Consider the following 19,337-nt stretch of genomic DNA (forward strand, 5'->3'; position numbering starts at 1 on the left):
GGTAGGTGTCATGTACCTACAGGGCTGAAAAGTCTTTTTCAACCATTTTTTCCTATCTTGAGGTAGATTTGACTTCAGTTTTGAAGCCTATTATTTTGGATTTGACCCTGAGTGGTGGATGGATGTATTTATGCATTTGGGCTCATTTATGAGTTTAGTTCTTTTGCATTGTATGAGAGAGACTTTTTGAGTCTTTTTCTAAATTTTTTTAATGTTACTTTGTAGTTGTATCACATAATGTTTTGATGAAACCTTTACAATCACTTTGATAATACACCAATTTTTTTGGGACCTACTTAGAGATTCACTTTTGTGTACATTTTCTTTTGATTAGACGTTTCATGCTAATATTTTGTTAAATCTTGCATTGTGATGTCTTGGAATTGTATTTTGAAGTTGAATAGCTTATAGACTTGTAAAGTTTTACCTAGTTAGAGCTTGGTTAGTTGTAAAGATATTATTATCCTACTAATCCAAGGTTCTAAAACTAGTGTACTACCTGTTTGTGAAACATATTTTATCTAGCTACTCACCCACCAAGTTGTGTTTCAAAGTATATATTGTTGTGTGTTATTGAGTCAAAATGATATCATATTTTCAGTGTATCACCTTGAGTAGTTTTATTTCTCTTTTAGAGTTCTTTCTATCCCTTCAACCCTTCAATTTTTTAAGATTGATTCAAGTGCATTCAGATGATTATCCAAACATGAGGCAACCTATAATCCGAGGTTTAACTTCATTCCAAAGTGTCCCACATAGAAGTGAATCCAATGTTATACCAATATTATTGAGCTTGTATATTTCATAATTGGTTGCAAATTGTAATAACAAATAGTTTTGGCATGCCCAGTGGGACAAAGTCATAATCTTTTTAAAGTATTATTGTATTGATGTGTTGCAGTGAGCTAATAACCTTGTAGGGGCTATTTCACTATCATATCTGGCGACTCTATCTGGAGAAAAAAGATCAATGCATTCATTTATATGAAAATAATAGAAACCATAAGTTCAAAATATATGGAGTTTCTATAGTTATCTCCTCCTCCAAGAAGAGGGAGAGTACTCAGAAGGATTGTTCCTTCCCCTAAAGTTTAGTCAACACCACTTGGTGTTCATGATAAAATATTGTTCTCATATGAAAGAAGAAGAAGGAGAGACCCTATTGTTAAGAATTCAACATCACCTACCTTTAGAATAGAGCTTTCTACATTTTCTTTTGAGACTTTCAAATTTTCAATAAGTAGCAGTTTTGCTGCAACAAGCAATTTTTCATCAAGTTCAATTTTAATACCAACTAGTTCAAGCTTTGTTTTAACAAGCATATCCACACATTCTGGTTCAATGGCAATGTTAAGGGATTTTGCCTCTGTACCTTTTAGCCAGGGCAACCCTTTAAATCTTGTACAACATGATGATATTCCATTGACATCTTTAAAAGGACTACTAGAGTTCACTGGAGAAGGACATATTACACCTTTTGAACATATTAGAGATGTAGCAATGTTGTGCAATGTGCATTATGTAACACAAGAAAATGTAGTTGTGAGATTGTTGGCAATGTCTTTCAAGAGGAACGCATTGGAATGGTTTAGAAAATTGTCGATGACCTTTATTTCAACATGAGATGAGCTTGGAGATGCATTCATTTGATTCTTTGAAGAAAAATATGACCACTTGTCATTGGTGGAATAGTTAAGAGTAGATGACATATTTTAGTATCCAATTTCAAAGGACTTGGAATAGAATACCTGCTATAGTAAGACCTTTCAATGGCCATGCCTTCTTATATTATCTAAAAAGTCTAATTAGTGATATATTAGTCATGATACAATCCATGGGGGTTACATTGTTGCCTTAGGCTTATGGAATAGTTGTAAGGGTAGAAAATAGTCTAATTTAAGGGGGTAAGATAGCTCCCACATCTCTTATGCCCTACTTTCCTAACATACAACCTAACATGTCACTGCAAATGCCATCTTTAGCCCCTTTACCCATTGTTCCAACATTGGATGATGTTGGAATCAAGAAGTGTCAATAGTAGGGCCATCAAATGAGTTGAAGGAGATTAAGTCTGGTCAACGAAAAATAGAGAGCATTTTGCAGATTAAAGAGGTTGCCTTCTTAAATTGGCAAGGGTAAGAGTTTTGTGGTGTAAATGCAGCGAATACATGAGCAAAGAAAAGATCTCTAGAATTGGAGTAAGCAATTGATAAAGGCAAGGGGCTTGCAACTACCAAACCATCCTTTATATATATATGTACTGGTAATAAAATATTTTATTGATATTAAAAATATAATATTGGTGTACAAAATCATGGACTATCCCAAACCATTGGTCAAGCTTCCCCAGCCAACCTAACAACACCCTATAAATAGAAACAACCATTTACCTATACCACATATCTAGATCTAACACCACAAAAAACAACCAATCCACTATGTTTTCTAAGCTCATACTATCCAAAACTGGGCATATTGCCAAATGTTACGTTTCGTCTTAACTTACTACCATTATATTTTGTCAACTTTTAACATATTCAACTAGCCACCCCCAATCATGCAAAGTTTAAAGCCCTTCACTATTGAAACACGCCACACCTTTTACACAAAAACCCTATACACCCTAACAAGGCACACTCAAGACAAAAAAATACTAAAATTCAAATAAAAAGTAAAAAATTAGACCCATAAAAAGGTCTCAACTTAGTCAACCTTCTTCATACCATTGACCACTTAATCTTCATCTCCTTTAAAGTTGATCCCTTAATCTTCTTATCCTTTGGAGTTGTAGAGACACATTCTTCTTTGCTATTGATCCTAATCTCTGTCATTATCTCCCATTCCCTTTTTTTTTTTTGCTCCTTCTCATTCTTGAATGTGGCTCCTCGATAACTCTTTCATCTCGAGCTTCATGTCAACAATGCTCCTATTTGCACTTCACATTAGGAAGGGTTAATAATATTGCACATGTTCTCCAACCACACATCAATAATCCTGAATGGCACGATATCCTTTCCTTCTTTCAACAACACTACCAATGAGGGTAAGTACCCCTCCTATACAACCACACATAACCCTTTATAACATATATGACCTCCTCCTTCAAGCCCAACTGTAAAGACCACACCAATACCAAGCAAACAACCCAATATTTGCTCTATACTGTTGCTTTGAGTTTATGTACTCTCCTCCCAAAAGAAGGTCTATAATTTGCCAAAACTTGGGATCATTCACCATGAAGATTCTTTTCAATTGCTTCCTTGTCATCTCTTTAAGAAAATATTGTTGAGTTGCCTTGCTCTATGCAACATGAAATTTGCTTCCATATTTCACTACAACCCACTTTCATGTTAAATGAGAAAAGAAAATAAGACCGAAGAATCCAATGGCATGAATTTTAATGGTATTTTCACCAACTTCTCACTTGTCAACCTTAGCTTCCTCTACACGCTTCTGCATGTTTAGTACTAAGGTCCTTCATTTGAAATCCACATATGCCTTGTGTGAGAAGGTTGACTAATCATCAAGTATATTCAATAAAAGAGTTTGCATTTCTATATCTTCACCATAGTTCAGAGACATACATCTTATCCTTCCATGTATTATTAATAATTGTTTGACATAAACATGCCATAATTTCAAACATCCTTGCTTTGAATTATAAGAGAATTTAAAATTCACTAACCTATAATCCCCTTGAGTGAATGACTTCAAAGCCCATAAGAGGAGTCAAATTTCACCCTTCATTAACCTAATCAACGTTTAAGTTATGCCTCAAGTGCTAGATATTTTCTATCTATATTTAAGAAATCCTCCAACCAATCCTCACACGACACATTATTCAATAATAATAATAATAATAAACAATTCAATGACACACATAAGAAACACCTTCCACATAATTATCAACATGCCCCCGAGAGATCTAATTGCTAGTTTTTATTCATAATCCAAGGTTTCCCATTTTGGTTCCATTGATGTGACTATATCTTAAACCTTAAAATCAAGAGACAAGACATTAATCCCACAATCTGCGCCGTAAGTTTATCCACGGTGATGCAATTAAAATAAAAAATTAAAATGAAGACTCGCCCTATTCAATATCCCCCTAGTCCCATTAATGAGATTGGTATGACGTGGCCAATTCATCCAGCTGGACCAGTAACATGGCAGACCTCGCGCAGACTCAGTGTCAACACATATCATTACTAACTAAACCAGCCGTCATTTGACGCACAAAAAAGAGATACACCTATAGATTTGTAAATCCGACGCCAACATCATCTGCCTATGTCCGTCCAGTTATCTGTTTGGCTGTCTTCTGCTGGCTGAGTCAGAGAAATATGCTTTCCGAATATTATTATTTTTAGCTTCAGGAAACCGTCATCTGTTTTCGATTCGATCAACGGTATACGGAAACAAAACGCTCTTGAGAATTATTAAATTTCATGGAAGTATATGTGGCGTTTGTTGCTTTCTCTGCAAATAATCATAATTTCTGCGCAGATCGTCTGTGCATCGCCATGCGTTAATTCGCGCTAATGCGCAGAATTCTGACAGGTATTTTTTTCACAGCTCTTTTGCTGGATTTTATTATTTTGAATGGACTGCATGCTATACGACCTATTTAACAGAGATCTGTTAGATGCTAAATATTATTGCGTTTGGCTTTGTATTATTATTTTTGTAAACCCTGCTTTGTTTTAATTTTATTTGGTAGGGGTTTTTAAAATGCCGTTCATTAGGCTACAATAGGTTTTTGCTGAATTAGGGATCTGATTGGATTGCTGATGAATTAAACGATCTTTCAAGGTTTTATTATCGTTTATTTAGATTGAAAATATGCTACTGCCATTTTACATTCAATGGGATAAGGTGAGGTTCTCATGTCCAATTTTCGCCGGCATTTGTATTTATGGAAAATCTGAATTGGGTTTATGGAGAATATTGTTAGTCTGCAATGGATTGCATGAGGTTTCTGGTGAACTTATGTTTGTGTGGAATATTATAATTTCGATGAGATGGATATACTAAACTGTAGCTTATCTACGGTAACCTGGAACCTTTGTTGTTTTATGTAGCCAAATTTTGGAAGCCACCATTTTTTATGGCTGGTAAATTTTTCTCATGTTATCCTTTCGATTGGACGCGACTATCAAGGGGCAAGTAACTCCTCTGGTAAATCAACCCAGGACTTGACCCTGCCCATGTCTGTTGGGTTGGCGTTCCCAGATTTAGATGTGCTAGTTTACCTGATTGCACATTCAATACGTGTAAATATAAACGTGTAACAAGTCTGTTGATGATATTCTGTATGATTTGACACGTTCTGGGATGCTATTGTTGTTTATGACTTGACTTGTATTGCCTGTTTTTCAGATTCCGTTGTTTGTGTATATATTTCCCTGCTTTCTAATTGTTAGTGCTTAGTTTATTGAATTTTGTTCACAGGGTATGTTACCATAGGTTTTTTATTTGCTATCGTGCTACTATAACCGTTGCTTTGGTTTTAGGGAAAATAGCTTTATAATTTATTTATTTACTCATTGAACGATGTACTGTAAATTAAATCTTGACACCACTACATAACAAATAATATTATCTCCTTTCCTCTTTTCATCTAGGGTTTTGAAGAGGGACTCTAACTACCATTTGAATTGATGCACAGACAGGATACAGGCAGCCAAGAGGAATTCAGGACCCTGAACTACCAAAGCTACCAAAGCCACTTTTTGAAGACACGTATAACAGCTATTAATTTCTTCTTGTTGTAGAGCGTGACAGTCAGATAAGCAGAGGTTTGAGAGTATCTTTTTTCCCTGTAAAATTAATTGGAGAACTGCAGCACAGATTGTGCTGCATTCTCCAAAATAGATTCTTACAAAATTCAACGTTTAGGATCAGCAGGCAATTTGCCGCAGAGTGGGGAGTACCCCTCTGCACCAGTTGTTGCCCGGAGGGTCAACTCGTCCTACACAATGATGATGGATAATGATGTTGAGGAAGCGCTTGGACCTTATCAAGATAAGCCCAGGACATTCCCAATCATGCGGAGCAAATCTAAAACACCATGGGTAAGATTCAGTGAATATACTCTGGTATTCTAATACTATTTCACATTGTGGCTACAATTGTCAGGAAAACTACAGTAGTTTTAAAATGCACAAAAGACTCAAGATGGAACCTAATGATCTCCTAGGCTGTCCTTTGTAAAACAAAATTGACATCTGAATCGTAGACTGTTTAGACTTTGGCCTACATTTTCTAAAATCAAGTGAAATGGTTTTTGTCAATTTGTAGTGATTAATGTGATCCACCATATCAGTTGAGTAGCTCATTTAGGCTTGTGGATCTGGCATCACCTTCAAGATTTTCTACTGTCGACCTTGGATTGAGCTTAATGAACAATTTCAGTACTATCTCAGTTTAATCAAACTCTATTTCTCAATTGCAACTGAATGTAGTCCTCAGCTCATTGACCTCATATTTGTCATTTGTTTATATTAATATAATTTCTTTCTTTTTGTTCACCCTTTCATTTGGATTGGTTGATGTTGTACTTTTCTGTGTTGCTATGGCATTTTATACTTGTTAGAGCTTTAGGCTTAAATAGGGTCTTGTCATGTTTTTATCTATTCAATATTTATTCTATGCATGCTAAGGGCATATAGAAATTTGTCAAAATTCTTTATTGTCTGACCACTAGGTCTGAGATGTTATTGGTTTAAACTCCAACCTTCCGGTTCCAGCTAGTCAGTAACATGTTTAACTTGTGTGTGTATTTTTCCTATTTTAAAAATGTGTCTAATTAGTGTGTTGATTTTCAGGTTTTAAGAGTCCTGTTTGGGCTGAACAGGCGAGTTTATTATCTACTTTCTGTGCTTGCACTTGGAGCTCTCTTCTACATTGGAGTTAATACTTCACCTATTATAGTTTTTGTCTTTGGCTTATGCTCACTTAGCTTACTATTTGCACTTTACCTTGCCACCTGGGTGCTTGCAAAGGATGAAGGACCGCCTGAAATGAGTCAGGTAAGGCTTTTGTGCTCTAAGTCTATAGTAAAAGACATGGTGAATGTTTTGTTTCTTACTTGCCTATAGTCTCATATCCTGATATCAGTTCATTTTCCTTGCCGTTATGGGTCTTTTTTGTCTTTGCCCCAATTTAAAAGTACAATTTTAAATTCCAACACATCAACAAGTGTAATTATCTCCAAGTTAACAGTTGAATAGACTATCTTCCCGTATTAAATATTGAGTTGCTTACTTCATAAACTGTGAATATGGCAATTAACTTTCCAAAATTGTTCTGTTTACACTGTCAAATACTTTCATCAGTAAATTTAGGTAGAATTTTGTCCCTTTGAAATGGTTCTTTTTATATTTCACCTTTTAATTGCAATTCTCTGTGACAGTTGATATAACTAAACTGAATGTTAATAACTCAATTAGAGACTATGCCAAGAAATTTAATAAAATTTCAAAGCACTCATATTGAAGGACACTTATGGGTGCTTTACACATTGTGGAAACTTTGAATCTATGCCTGTATATGCCTATGCAATTTCCTTAAAATAATTGGTATTTATTAAGGCCTAAAAGGACTATATGTTAAGAAGTAAAATGACGCTGATTGACAATGTCAAAGGAAGAAAGGTAAAATAAAATTCAACTTTATAGATAAATCATAAATTGCTTTTCAATCCCAGCAAGGGTAGTTTTATTTAAATTATTAGAGAGCTGGGCGCTCTTATGTAATCATGCTAATGTATTATGTCGTGTGCCAAAACCCTTCCTTTTTTTATTTAATTTATTAAACTATCAAGGACTCAAATTCTTAACAGATACAACCAGAACAACATATCTGAACAAAAGGAATTGCTATATATCTATTAAAATCAATTTAGCAGATTGCGACTTACTGTTTGCATTAGCTATAAGGAAATTGATAACAAAGGAGCTGGACCATAGTCAGTCATGCAAGATCTTGGAAAGGCAGCAGAAACCCTCCAGATATGACTGCTCCAGGTGGTCATCCACTTAGATCAGTTGTGTTGCAAGTTAGTGGTGCTAGTTCTAGGCAGTCCTTGGATCTGCAGATTTCCGTTTTTCTCAAATTTGCCTCTATACAGGTTGTAGTCCCTGCTAAACAATTTTCTCGTTCTCTGGAATGGCTGACCACATGACAACTCACCCAGTGCCGATGGCTCTGAAATAGAATTTGAAACTGAAATTCATCATCCTTGCATATTCCCAGGCAATCACTCACTGTAAGCAGGGTACTTCCTTACCTATAACGTTGATGGGCGGGTGACAGTTTTTGTTTAAATTGTGAGGACGAGGGGATGGTTTCTAGGGCTGACAAATAGTCTTTTAGATTTTGTGGATGGCTGTTAATCATATATCAAATTTATATTTGATATTTTTAAATACAAATGATTAAACAGAACATAAATTATGACTTTAGACATGCTAAAGAAGCTGAAATTTAGAAATGCGAATGTATAGTTATTTCTATGAAGGATACAAACATGGTCTCATGGAATGTCAGTCTGAAATGAATTCAACTATGATGCCTCTGAATTTAGCATAGTTGGTGTAAGTTTGTATTGTCTTCTAGACACATTGAAGAAATTGTTTGACCAAAAATAATTTTGAATGGTTCAAAGTGTTTTCCATCACAAGCATAGGAATAGGATTGTTTCTTGACCTCTGTGAGAAGTCTCCCACACTTAATTAGTTTGACTTTGACTTAACCCCTATTTAGGACAAGTCCCTTACCTAGCTATAAATGAAACACTTGATGACCAATAAGATGAGATCACAAGCTTGCATTCCATTCAGTTGGTTCCTAATTTTCATTAGTGGTTGTGTTCTCTTATAATTTATCGCCACCTCTAACCTTTTCTGTCATTTTGTCTATTTTTCCTTTGGTATAGTAAAATGGGTAACATCTTTTTTTTTCTTTTTGTGATTTCACATTTTTTTTTAACTCAAATCAATTCTTTTTTAAGTCCTTGAGGATACTTCGATTGTCATGAGACAGTTGAGTTATGCCTTGGTGCCATTGAGATGTCTAGATTTTTGTTTCAAATAGGGGATTTTCTTAGGATCTATTCATCTCTAGGAATTGGATGATGGGAGGTATTGCATCTAGGAGGACATGGGTACAGGGTGTTAGGGATGGTAAAAAAAGTAGGAGTTTTTGTGTTTTATTTTTGGGACATGTAGGCTGGACATCCTTCTGTGGACCCTTGGTGGGCAATGTCTCATGTTCCACACCCACCCATTCTTATATGTGACACACATGAAAGCCATGTATCCTTTGCCTCCTCAATATTTTGACACGGAAATAATATTTTCTTAAACTGGTGGTCTACAATTTGTTTTCATCAAGAGGCAGATAATTAACAATTTAACACTATCTTTGCCTATGTTTGCCATAGCATCTTTGTAATAAGGAGATTCAGAACCATGGAATGGAGTAATTTGTAAATGACATCATTTGCCTCATTACTACTTGGCACGTTGAACATATTTGTTATTGTTTTCTCTGATGCCGAACACACGACTTTACATCTCCTCCTTCGATTGCACCCCAGTCAGCTCAAATGCTGGAATTGCAGTAGGTCTAGTCATCTGGGTAAGGGCCTTGGTGGAACGAATAGATGGTACAAACAGACATTCCTTGTATAACTGGTTGTTCTCCATAAGTCACTGCCTTTTCCAAGGGCCAATTGATGACTTTACTAGATATATGTAAGGAACACTCATTTACCTTTGTGATGCTGGCTTTCAAGTTGTCTTAGAAAATGTTGCACTCTCAATGTAATCTTTTGCTATGGGCCCTTTGCATATGGAGCTAAAACTTGAAACTGCAATCAAATTGCAATGCACCTTCATCTGAACTGTCTTTCTGGTTTATTGTCACTTAAGCAATCATTTTGATGTTCAAAATAATTCAAAAATATAGAAAAACATAACAGCACTATTTTTAAAACATCTGAAGGCATTAGAAGTGCAAAAAAGTTTGCAAAGCTTTCATGCATGAAAGAATTCAAAATACAATTGAAATCATAGTCACAGAAACATCGTGGTTTTTGATGTTTTGAAGTGGAAAGACATTGCATGTTAATTGGTCATTGACCAAACAAAGAAAATGCACATTTTCAACCCCAATATGGTCTGTCTACTTCATCTCCCTACTTAATCCGAGGGAACTAGTCTTCTTTGTCTCCCTAACATAGTTTGTTCTGGTACATATGATTTCTTGTGGGAATGAAGACTGGATAAACTTATTTATTACTTAAAGAAACTTATCAAGTTTATTAACATCTAACTAAGAGATATTGAAAGAGCATAGATAGATCTAATATTATTTATCCATATTGTATATACCAAGCATGCATATCAAACATACACATGCCACAATAATTTATATCCAAATAGGGCTGTATGGAGAAGTGCAAATCTCTTCCTTAATACTGACTTCCCTTTTTACTTGCTACATGTCCTCCTCCATCGTGGTCTTCTGACTTTTATATTTTCATCGTCTCTTTGAAGAGAGACAACTTTTGGAAGTTGCAGTACTTCAAGAATTGTCACATTATTTCTTAACAATGCCTCTAAGTCCAATCCTTATTGATATTGCTTAAAGACCAAACACTGTCTTTTTAATATTTCTTAATCGCTGCTTTAGGAGTTATGATTTTTTTGTATATTTCAATTGCTGGGATTTATTAACTGTTGCTTAACAGTTAACACGAGTGCTGTTTTGTCTGTATACTAATCGTCACTGTTTGTTAATAGAATTGCTTCTGAATGTATTACTGCCCCTTAACATTGATTGCTGCATTCTCTTATTCATGAAGATAACCAATTCGTAGAAAATGATGAAGTCTTATAAATAAAGACAATTTTCTTGTTTATCGACATCTTTTTCTTATACAGAAAAAACAGTCTAGGGTTTTGGGAGTGTATCTTTTTAGTTGGTTGGTTGTGGACATAGTTATCTCCTTCTCTGCCACTTATCGGTGAGGCAAAAAAAACTTTTCTCAGCAAATATTGGAGATAAATCGGCAATTTCTCTTGAAAATATCAGAAAATTAAAAAATGACATAAATGTAAATTAAAATGCATTTTTTTGCAAAATTCAATAAGGAGATGCATCTAACGAGTCAGTAAATGAGTAAACAAACCAAACAAGCTGATCCAGATATTATATAAATGCAATACGTAACAAAATCTCATTCTCATGTGGAATGTCGATGGCTGGTAGCCATAGTTAAAGACTCTGAAATCTGAAGCAAACTAAAAATAGCAAATTATCATTGTAAAGAGATAAACAAATACAAATTTTAAGTACAATATAAAATTAGTCTACATCTTCCTCTTCCCCTTCCCAGTAGCTCTAGTAAAAACTATGGGAGTGGGAAGGGGTCTAGCCCTAGCAGTCCACTGTGGCTGTGGTTGTAATTGTGTCTCGATATCCATCCTAGATGTAGCTGGTGTTGGCACTAGCAATGGCTCCTCATCTTCTATATCCTCACTCTCAGTGTCCTAAGTATCCTCACTCTCACTGCCCTCCTCCTAAATGTCATCCAATCTCGGTGCAAAACTACCCTGTTTTGAATCGGTATTTTCTTCAAAAATCTCTTTGAATCCACTTCAAATCCACTTGCAATAAATCAACAAGGCTTCCAATGACCATTTCTCTTCACCAAACCCTTCTCTCCTCCAAAGGCTGCAAAATTTTAAATGGGCCATTAAATGGTATCTCGTTGGGCTGCTTGTGAGATTTTTTCAACTTCTTGGGAGAAGTATGCCACTTCTCTGCGATATATTGCCAAATTCTCTGCTGAGATTTAAAAATTAGTATTTTCTTGCCACTCTAAACTTCTCGTGAGAAACTGATAAATCTGCCACTTATCGGTGCTATTTTGAATTATGGTTGTGGGGGTCTCCTATAAATCCGTTTTTGGCTAGAAAGAAATTGATGGATGGGGGAATGCCTAGTGATATTTAGAACAGCATGGCTGTCCCCAAATAGATGGCAAATGAGGGTTGCCATCCAAAAAAATTCAATTAAGTTTTTTGGATTGTGGGGAGGGGAGGTCCATCCCCACATTTCCAAAATGTTCCTAATGCTGGAGAAGTGTCTTTAGCGCTAGGGGAAATACCTGGTGAACACTGTGTTTTAGTTAAAAATATAGCAAGTAGATCATGTTGTCTAGTGTGGAGCCTAATTAGTCCCCAAGTGGGAGATTGTTAGTTTGTGGTGACTGATAGGGGAAGTACTGTACATACTTCATAATTCTTTGGGCCCCTATTTTATCGGGATTTTGGGCCGACATTTAATTATTAATTATAACCCTAAAGTAGTAAAAATACTTGTATAAAAGAGCTTAGGGTTAGGGGTTTTTCATAGTGTGTGATGCGAAAATTGCTTCTTGCAGTGGTATTGAGCTGTAAGGGATTACGGATTGTAATCAGGTTGTAATCATTGGATCATAATAATATTGGACTTGTTGTTTGGTGGACGTAGCCCAGGGTTTGGGAGAATCACGTTAAATCTTGGTGTCTTGTGTTCTCTTCTGTGCGATCTATTATTTTTTGGTATTGGTTATATTTGTATGTAAGTGTTATTTCTGTATGAGGTTAATCCTAACAGATCATGCTGCCATGTAAATATGTTACAAATTCTCGTAGGCTCGACTCTCCCGTTTAGCAAATGTTTACATATATAGGTTGAAATTGAATTACATCTCCTCCTTAAGAAAAACACAGTAAAACACAACAAATAGCAGAGCACATGAGTGAGAGTATTTGCATGCTAATCCATGAGAGTCTACCAAATATATTTCCCTAGCTCTGGAAATAGATACTCTAAGTAGGCTTACAGACCTAAAAAATGTGTCTTTTGTCACTTATAAATCTACATTTTTTTTCACTGTGTTCTTTGCTCTGCTTTCTTCACAGTTTCTACCTGTTCACCATATGTATCTATACTTACCAAGATTATGACAACTGTGTCTACACTTTCATTTGCAAACTTGTTTGTCAACATGTGTACACTTTCATTTACAAACTTGTTTGTCAACATGTGTACGCTTTCATTTATAAATTTGTTGGTCCATGTGTGCACGCTTGAATTTGCGAACATGTTTGTCAATTTATTGACCACTGGGCGCCATAATGTTAACTGGTTTCTCTTCTTGGGTATTGTGATTCACTGTAACTTCAGTACCTATTTTGCTATGGGGAGATGTCCCTGCGGGTCTAGGTAAATTAGTCTTGGGAAGAGGGGACATCTCCTGAAAAGAATACTAAGATTTATTGGTCACTGTAGAAGAGGCTCTAGGGCAATAAACAATATTTTGTTTATTAATATTACCCTTGTCATAATGAATGATGGGAATGGTACAAAGATAGTTGAAGTGTCTTTCCATTACATATATATAATTTTCTTATTAAAATCATGAAAATGATGCGCCTTGGACATTGATTTTCAAAATTCAGATTAAGATGATTCTCATTGTGGGATACGATGACCTGCATGTCATATAGCATGCAATGTTTCTTTTTATAGATGTAGGATTCCGAACATTCTCAATATCAAATGGCCTCTAGAGGGTTTATCTCGCTCCAAGAAATTACTGAAATAATCATAGATCTTAAATTGCCTTTTCTGTATAAAGTAATTCTCAATATAGTTGTATTTTACAACATGAGGCTCACATTACTGAAAATAGCCAAGTCTCTTGACCTTGTGGCATATTGTCTTTTGAACTTGGAATGCATATCTGTGTTGGTGTTTGTCTTATGGAATTTCTTATTTTCATGTCATTTTATTTGGCCAGTGGTTATTTCTTTTATTATTTTCTTTCTTTAGAATACAATATTGTATGTTAATTTGAAATGGTTCTGGAGCTGGTATTGTGCATTGTATTGTGTATAGAAAAAACCTGCTTCAATATCTCTTTACTATGTTGATTCAGATTTCAGATGCAATTCGAGATGGGGCAGAGGGTTTCTTTAGGACACAGTACGGTACTATTTCAAAAATGGCAATCTTTTTAGGATTTGTCATTCTTGGTATATATATGTTTAGAAATACGACTTCACAGCAACAATCATCCGGGCTTGAAAGGTGAAGTGCTTATGGATGCTGATCTGTCCTGAATTTGTAGACAATATTAGTGTTTGCTTTACTTACTGTTTCTGTAACCTACTGTACACAGTTTGTTTCTGCTAAATATTTGCACTGTTGTATATTTTGACAGGTCATCATTAGCATTCATAACTGTAATATCTTTCCTTCTTGGAGCATTATGTTCAGGAATCGCAGGATATGTTGGTATGTGGGTGTCTGTGCGTGCAAATGTTAGGGTTTCTAGTGCTGCTAGACGGTCTGCAAGAGAAGCATTGCAGGTATTCACTGGTTTAGTATCTGTTAAGCTTTGGAGGGAGCCTTGAATAAATCTAAATCTAAATTTTTCTCTGATATTTCTTTGTTGAGCTTGAGTGCAGGTGGCCACTCGTGCAGGAGGCTTTTCAGCTATTATTGTGGTTGGCATGGCGGTTATGGGAGTAGCAGTTCTATATGCTGCCTTCTATGTATACCTCGGGGTTGACCAGCCAAATTCCATGAAGGTTACTGAATGTAAGATTCAGTACACTTCTCAGCTGGTGTACATATTCATTTATTGAGAGAAACTTATATTTATTGCCTTTTTGACAATACATTTATTCATATGCCATAATAAAGTTAAGTCTTCATGCTCTAATTTGATTGTTCAATGTTTTTATTGAGCCTACCGAATACATACTTAAGCCGCTTAGTGCAAAACCTTTGACATGGGATTTTTCTTGGTGAAAGTGGTATTTCATTCTGAATTACTTCACTAGAATCCATATGGATTAGTATGTGTTTGCCAAGTTTTTAATATGTTTTCTAGCTTATGGCCTGGAAGCTTCCATGGTCTAAATGTGTAAACAGTTATTAGCATTTGGGGTAGCAATTCATAATTGCAAGTTGTTAGTGTTCCGTAGTCAGAGTGTATGCATTATACTATTGACAACTACATTAGCCAGAATTTTTCTTTCATTAATGAATATCCTAATTCGTGTACTTCAGCAAGAACTTTGGATCTAGATCCTTTTTGCTTATGTAAGATCTCCAATCTGTCATTTTATAAATGAATAGCTAACCCAGAGATTATTTTTTATCATTGTTTTGTGAGTAAATCTTGAAAATTTGTAACTTTGGTTTGTAATAATTTCATCTTTGACATACAGTGCCTCTTCTTCTTGTTGGTTATGGATTTGGGGCCTCGTTTGTGGCACTTTTTGCCCAGCTTGGTGGAGGAATATATACAAAGGCAGCAGATGTAGGAGCTGATTTGGTTGGTAAAGTGGAGCAGGGAATCCCTGAGGATGATCCTCGTAATCCTGCTGTCATCGCTGACTTAGTACGCCCTTTTTCTCCTCACATATATTTCAGTTTGTGTTATTATTAAGCAAAGGCTTACCTGGATTTATTTTTAACACTACACCATACCTTATATTACCTTTTTTCTATATTTACAGATTTTTTAAGGTAATGTAAACTATTCTTTCAATTTCCTTTTATAAAGGATCTTTAGGCTATGTGGAACCATTTGTGTTCTATAGCCAGAAATCATCTTTTTATACTATTCATTAACAATGCTTGTTTAGTGTTCTTTGAGTATTACTACTATTTCCAATGAATTAGATGACAATTTATGCAAAATTAATTTCACCTGCTTACTGGAAGGTTATGCACAAAAGCTCAAGTTATAAGGAGAATAGTTTTGTTATAAGAGAGGCAAAATTAGTTTGATCTCTATTCTACTGTGTGCAGCGACAGTTGACATTTTGTTTGTAGGGAAAGTTCTATTGCAAATATATATGTCTGTTGCCTAAACTTAATGTATAGATTTTTAGTAATTGTGAGCCTCTTCATGATAAATGAGGTTGATTTGATCAAATGGTAGCCTACCCTTCCAAAGCATTAAAGAAGGCACCAATGAGGAATGTTCAATTCTTGTTTTGTTTCTTGAGTTTAGTGCCGTATATTTAGTTGTGATTCTGTATTTATTACTCTCTTTATTAATAGTGTGCTTGTAATGTGTGTTGATTATGTAGCATTCAGCATTTAAAACAAAGTGACTGACAAAGTCAATTTCCAAATTTTTCATCAGAATTTGACATCACTATGGCCAGATGGACATGATATTATTTTCTCGACATTATAGAAAATCAATTGTTTGGCAGAAAAGCAATTTAAGTTCTGTTCGCTTCATTATTTGTTAAGGCCACTCATTATCATCAGAAGCATTTCTCTAATTCATTAGGGTTCTTTCTTCTGCATGATAGTTTTTGTATATCAATTCTGATGATGCTATTTGAAATGTACATTAATAATTTCATGCTTACTGTCTGACTTTACATATTTTTCTCATCTACTCAGGTTGGAGACAATGTAGGTGATTGTGCAGCTCGGGGTGCTGATCTTTTTGAAAGTATTGCTGCAGAAGTAATCAGTGCTATGATACTTGGGGGAACCATGGCTAAGCGGTGCAAAATTGAAGGTTGGTTCATGTCAAGGCTATCATTTTTATTCAATCACATCAATTTACTATCTGTTAGTGCGATTGTAGATAATATATTATTCAGTACAAGGCTCTGGGATCCATGACTTCCTTCTTACAGTAGAGAGTCATATGCTGCAAAGCTAAGGTGCTTGGATGTGTTATTCTATGAAATTCCCTGGACTACACATGTCCTTGCATCACTGGCGCTTGAGAGTCATTATGCTAGGTTAAAAGCAGGACCCATATGTGGGAAAGCCATAGAAAGAAGAATTTTAATCATGCCTTGTGGAAAACATGTTTAAAGAGAGAGCCACACCAAAACATTCTATATCAAAGATATAATTCTGTTTTGAAGACCTGGTACATGATTCCTAAATGTAAATGGATAGTCTATAGAAACCAAACCTAGCATGGGGTATTTTAGGATTGGTAGCATACATTGTGGACATGCTAAAGACAGTTGAAAGTATGTGTGGTTACTTTTTAATATTTGTTAGAGTCAAATATGTATTTGCTTCTCATTTGCTTGCTCAACCCATGTCTTTGAGGACTAGAGAGTTGTTAAGGACCTGTCCTAATGGTCAATTTAGTGTCTGCGATAATTATAGGGATATTCCTTATTGCTTGGTAGATTTTGTGTTGCTATCTTGTTTATTTTGTTGGATGTTGCGACCTTGTTGTTGTTGGACATCGGCTTTGTTTTCTGTTAGTGTTTGTTTGTTTGCGGTTGGCTACTATGTAGCTTGTTTGTCTCGGTGCTATTTGTAGGCTGACAATAATGAACGTGTTTCTACTTGTGGCTTGTGTTTTGGTACTTGTCGTGCCTTCTTGCTTGAGGAGGTGTCCAATTCCTTGCTTCTTTTGCCTCTGATTTTTTCCGGCTTGTTTGTGCTTTTCCTAGTTATGTTGTTCTTCCTATTGTGGCTCATGTTTGGTCTAATTGTAGCTACGTGGTTGTCTTTTTCGTTTATCGTGGTCCCTTACTATTGCTGCTTCACCCCACTTGCCTTGTCTAACCATGCTCTTCTTAGCTTCACCATCTGGCTGTCCCCTCACCCTCCACTCTCCTTCTCCTTGCTTCGCTTGTCCTTCCCCCTATCGCCCTTTGCTTCAAGAGTGGAGACCGAGATCTCTTCAGTCACCATCTCAAACAATTTCTCCCCCACGACTCCTTCACTATCCCATGCACTTCTACCTTGTTTGTCTGTCTCTCCACTTCCATCTCAAAATTTGCTCTCGTTGTGTTCACCACACCACTACAATGAGCCCTCTCTTCAAGCATAAGAACACTTGCCCTATGAGTAAGTGGTACGACGATGACTACAAATCCATTCATCGCACCTTGTGCTTCGCCTTCATGCATCACTTCACTTTGTACTCTTAGCTGAGAAAGTCCTCTTGCCACAGTAAGGTCCTCTTAATTTTGCAATGTTTTGATGCCCTTTGCGCTTTGTTCACCCATTCCACCTAGTCCTTTTGGTGCACCCTTTTCCCTTGCCACTCCCATCTCCCTAAGTTTGACCACACTTGTCTCCCACACCTCTACTCTCTATGATATTCCCTATCAGCCTCTTATTCTTGTCACCCTCCACCCCATTGCCATCTTTTCATTTGCACTAGCATGAGGGAGGTGGTTAGATCCATGAATAGTAGCAGGGTGGCAGATGAGGAAGGGTTCCAAGTGAAACTCTTCAAGCATGACATCATTGTTTTGGGATCCTTTCCCATTGATCTCTTCAACTGCGTGGTTTGCACAATGGTACCCCATTCTTGGTCGCGTCATCATCCATTTGATCCACAAGGTGGGCCCTTTCCTTAATCCCAATAACTACAATTTCATCATGGTTGACCACACTTTCTTTGAATTGTATGCCACAGGCACACTCTTCTTTCTCATTAGTTGGATCAACGTCATGTTAGGCTAGAGGGTAGTCGCTTTTTCACAATAGAGTAGGCTCTTAGAACTATTATTGAGGAGGGTTAACATCATGTGACAAAGGTCTACGATTGCTTGGTGGATTTTCACAAATCTTTTAGATCGGTGCCTAGGATTGCCCTTTTCAAGAGACTTTGCAACATTGGCATCTTTGAGACTCTTTTGGCAACCATCGTGAGACTATTGGACTGTTGTAGGTCGCATCAAGACCCTTATGGGATATCAGACTTTATCAAGAGCATCATCGAGGTAAAGCAAGGCTGATATAGAAGCTATTATAAATCTGAATTTCTCTATCAGGGTGGCTCTGATACCATGTAAATGTGTATAGGATCTCTGATAGAGATTCTAATTTCTCTAATTACTGTTGCTTAACTGAAGATATCAGAAATGTCTGATATGTAAATCTCAGACTGGATGTCTGATATATAAATCTCAGACTGAATGTCTGATGTCTGATTCAATGTATGAGATCAGACAGTTTTGATTTGATTTGTTGCTGCTGTGTATAACCGTCAGACAAAGTACGTTGATCAGATCATATTATATTTGAGGCTGTGAGATCTCCTGATGTAGACTGAGTGTTGCCGATTGTAATTGATGCTCAGTCCCAACAGCAGATATACTATTAAGTACTTATGTGAAAGGATACATGGCCTGTAGGGTCATGACTCTACGTGGCCAATGACCACGTAGGGTCATGTCCCTACTTTGGCATGTATACAATACAAGTTGTTAAACTTAAAGTGACGCATCTTAATCGATCATTTAAATTGATCTCCAAAT

At 36.1% G+C, this 19,337-nt stretch overlaps 1 protein-coding gene across 3 annotated transcripts in view; it reads left to right on the forward strand.

The window, feature by feature from the left end:
- The first annotated feature begins 4,286 nt into the window (after window positions 1-4,286).
- LOC149572184 (pyrophosphate-energized membrane proton pump 2-like) overlaps window positions 4,287-19,337 on the forward strand; it is a 28,691-nt gene continuing 13,640 nt past the window's right edge. Inside the window, exons 1-9 of one of the 3 annotated variants that reach the window (XM_089813451.1) lie at window positions 4,287-4,408; window positions 4,507-4,560; window positions 5,669-6,074; window positions 6,828-7,031; window positions 13,997-14,148; window positions 14,282-14,429; window positions 14,529-14,661; window positions 15,297-15,469; window positions 16,492-16,612. In XM_089813451.1, coding sequence (XP_089669577.1) covers window positions 5,979-6,074; window positions 6,828-7,031; window positions 13,997-14,148; window positions 14,282-14,429; window positions 14,529-14,661; window positions 15,297-15,469; window positions 16,492-16,612 — 1,027 coding nt within the window. In that variant the 5' untranslated portion in view covers window positions 4,287-4,408; window positions 4,507-4,560; window positions 5,669-5,978. Of the gene's footprint in view, window positions 4,561-5,668; window positions 6,075-6,827; window positions 7,032-13,996; window positions 14,149-14,281; window positions 14,430-14,528; window positions 14,662-15,296; window positions 15,470-16,491; window positions 16,613-19,337 lie in introns of all 3 variants that reach the window. The other 2 variants (XM_089813449.1, XM_089813450.1) reach the window with 2 other exon arrangements.

Source organism: Cupressus sempervirens, chromosome 2 (genome assembly GCF_028749045.1).
Source record: "Cupressus sempervirens isolate cs-2001-9-10 chromosome 2, ASM2874904v1, whole genome shotgun sequence".
NCBI lineage: Eukaryota > Viridiplantae > Streptophyta > Pinopsida > Cupressales > Cupressaceae > Cupressus > Cupressus sempervirens.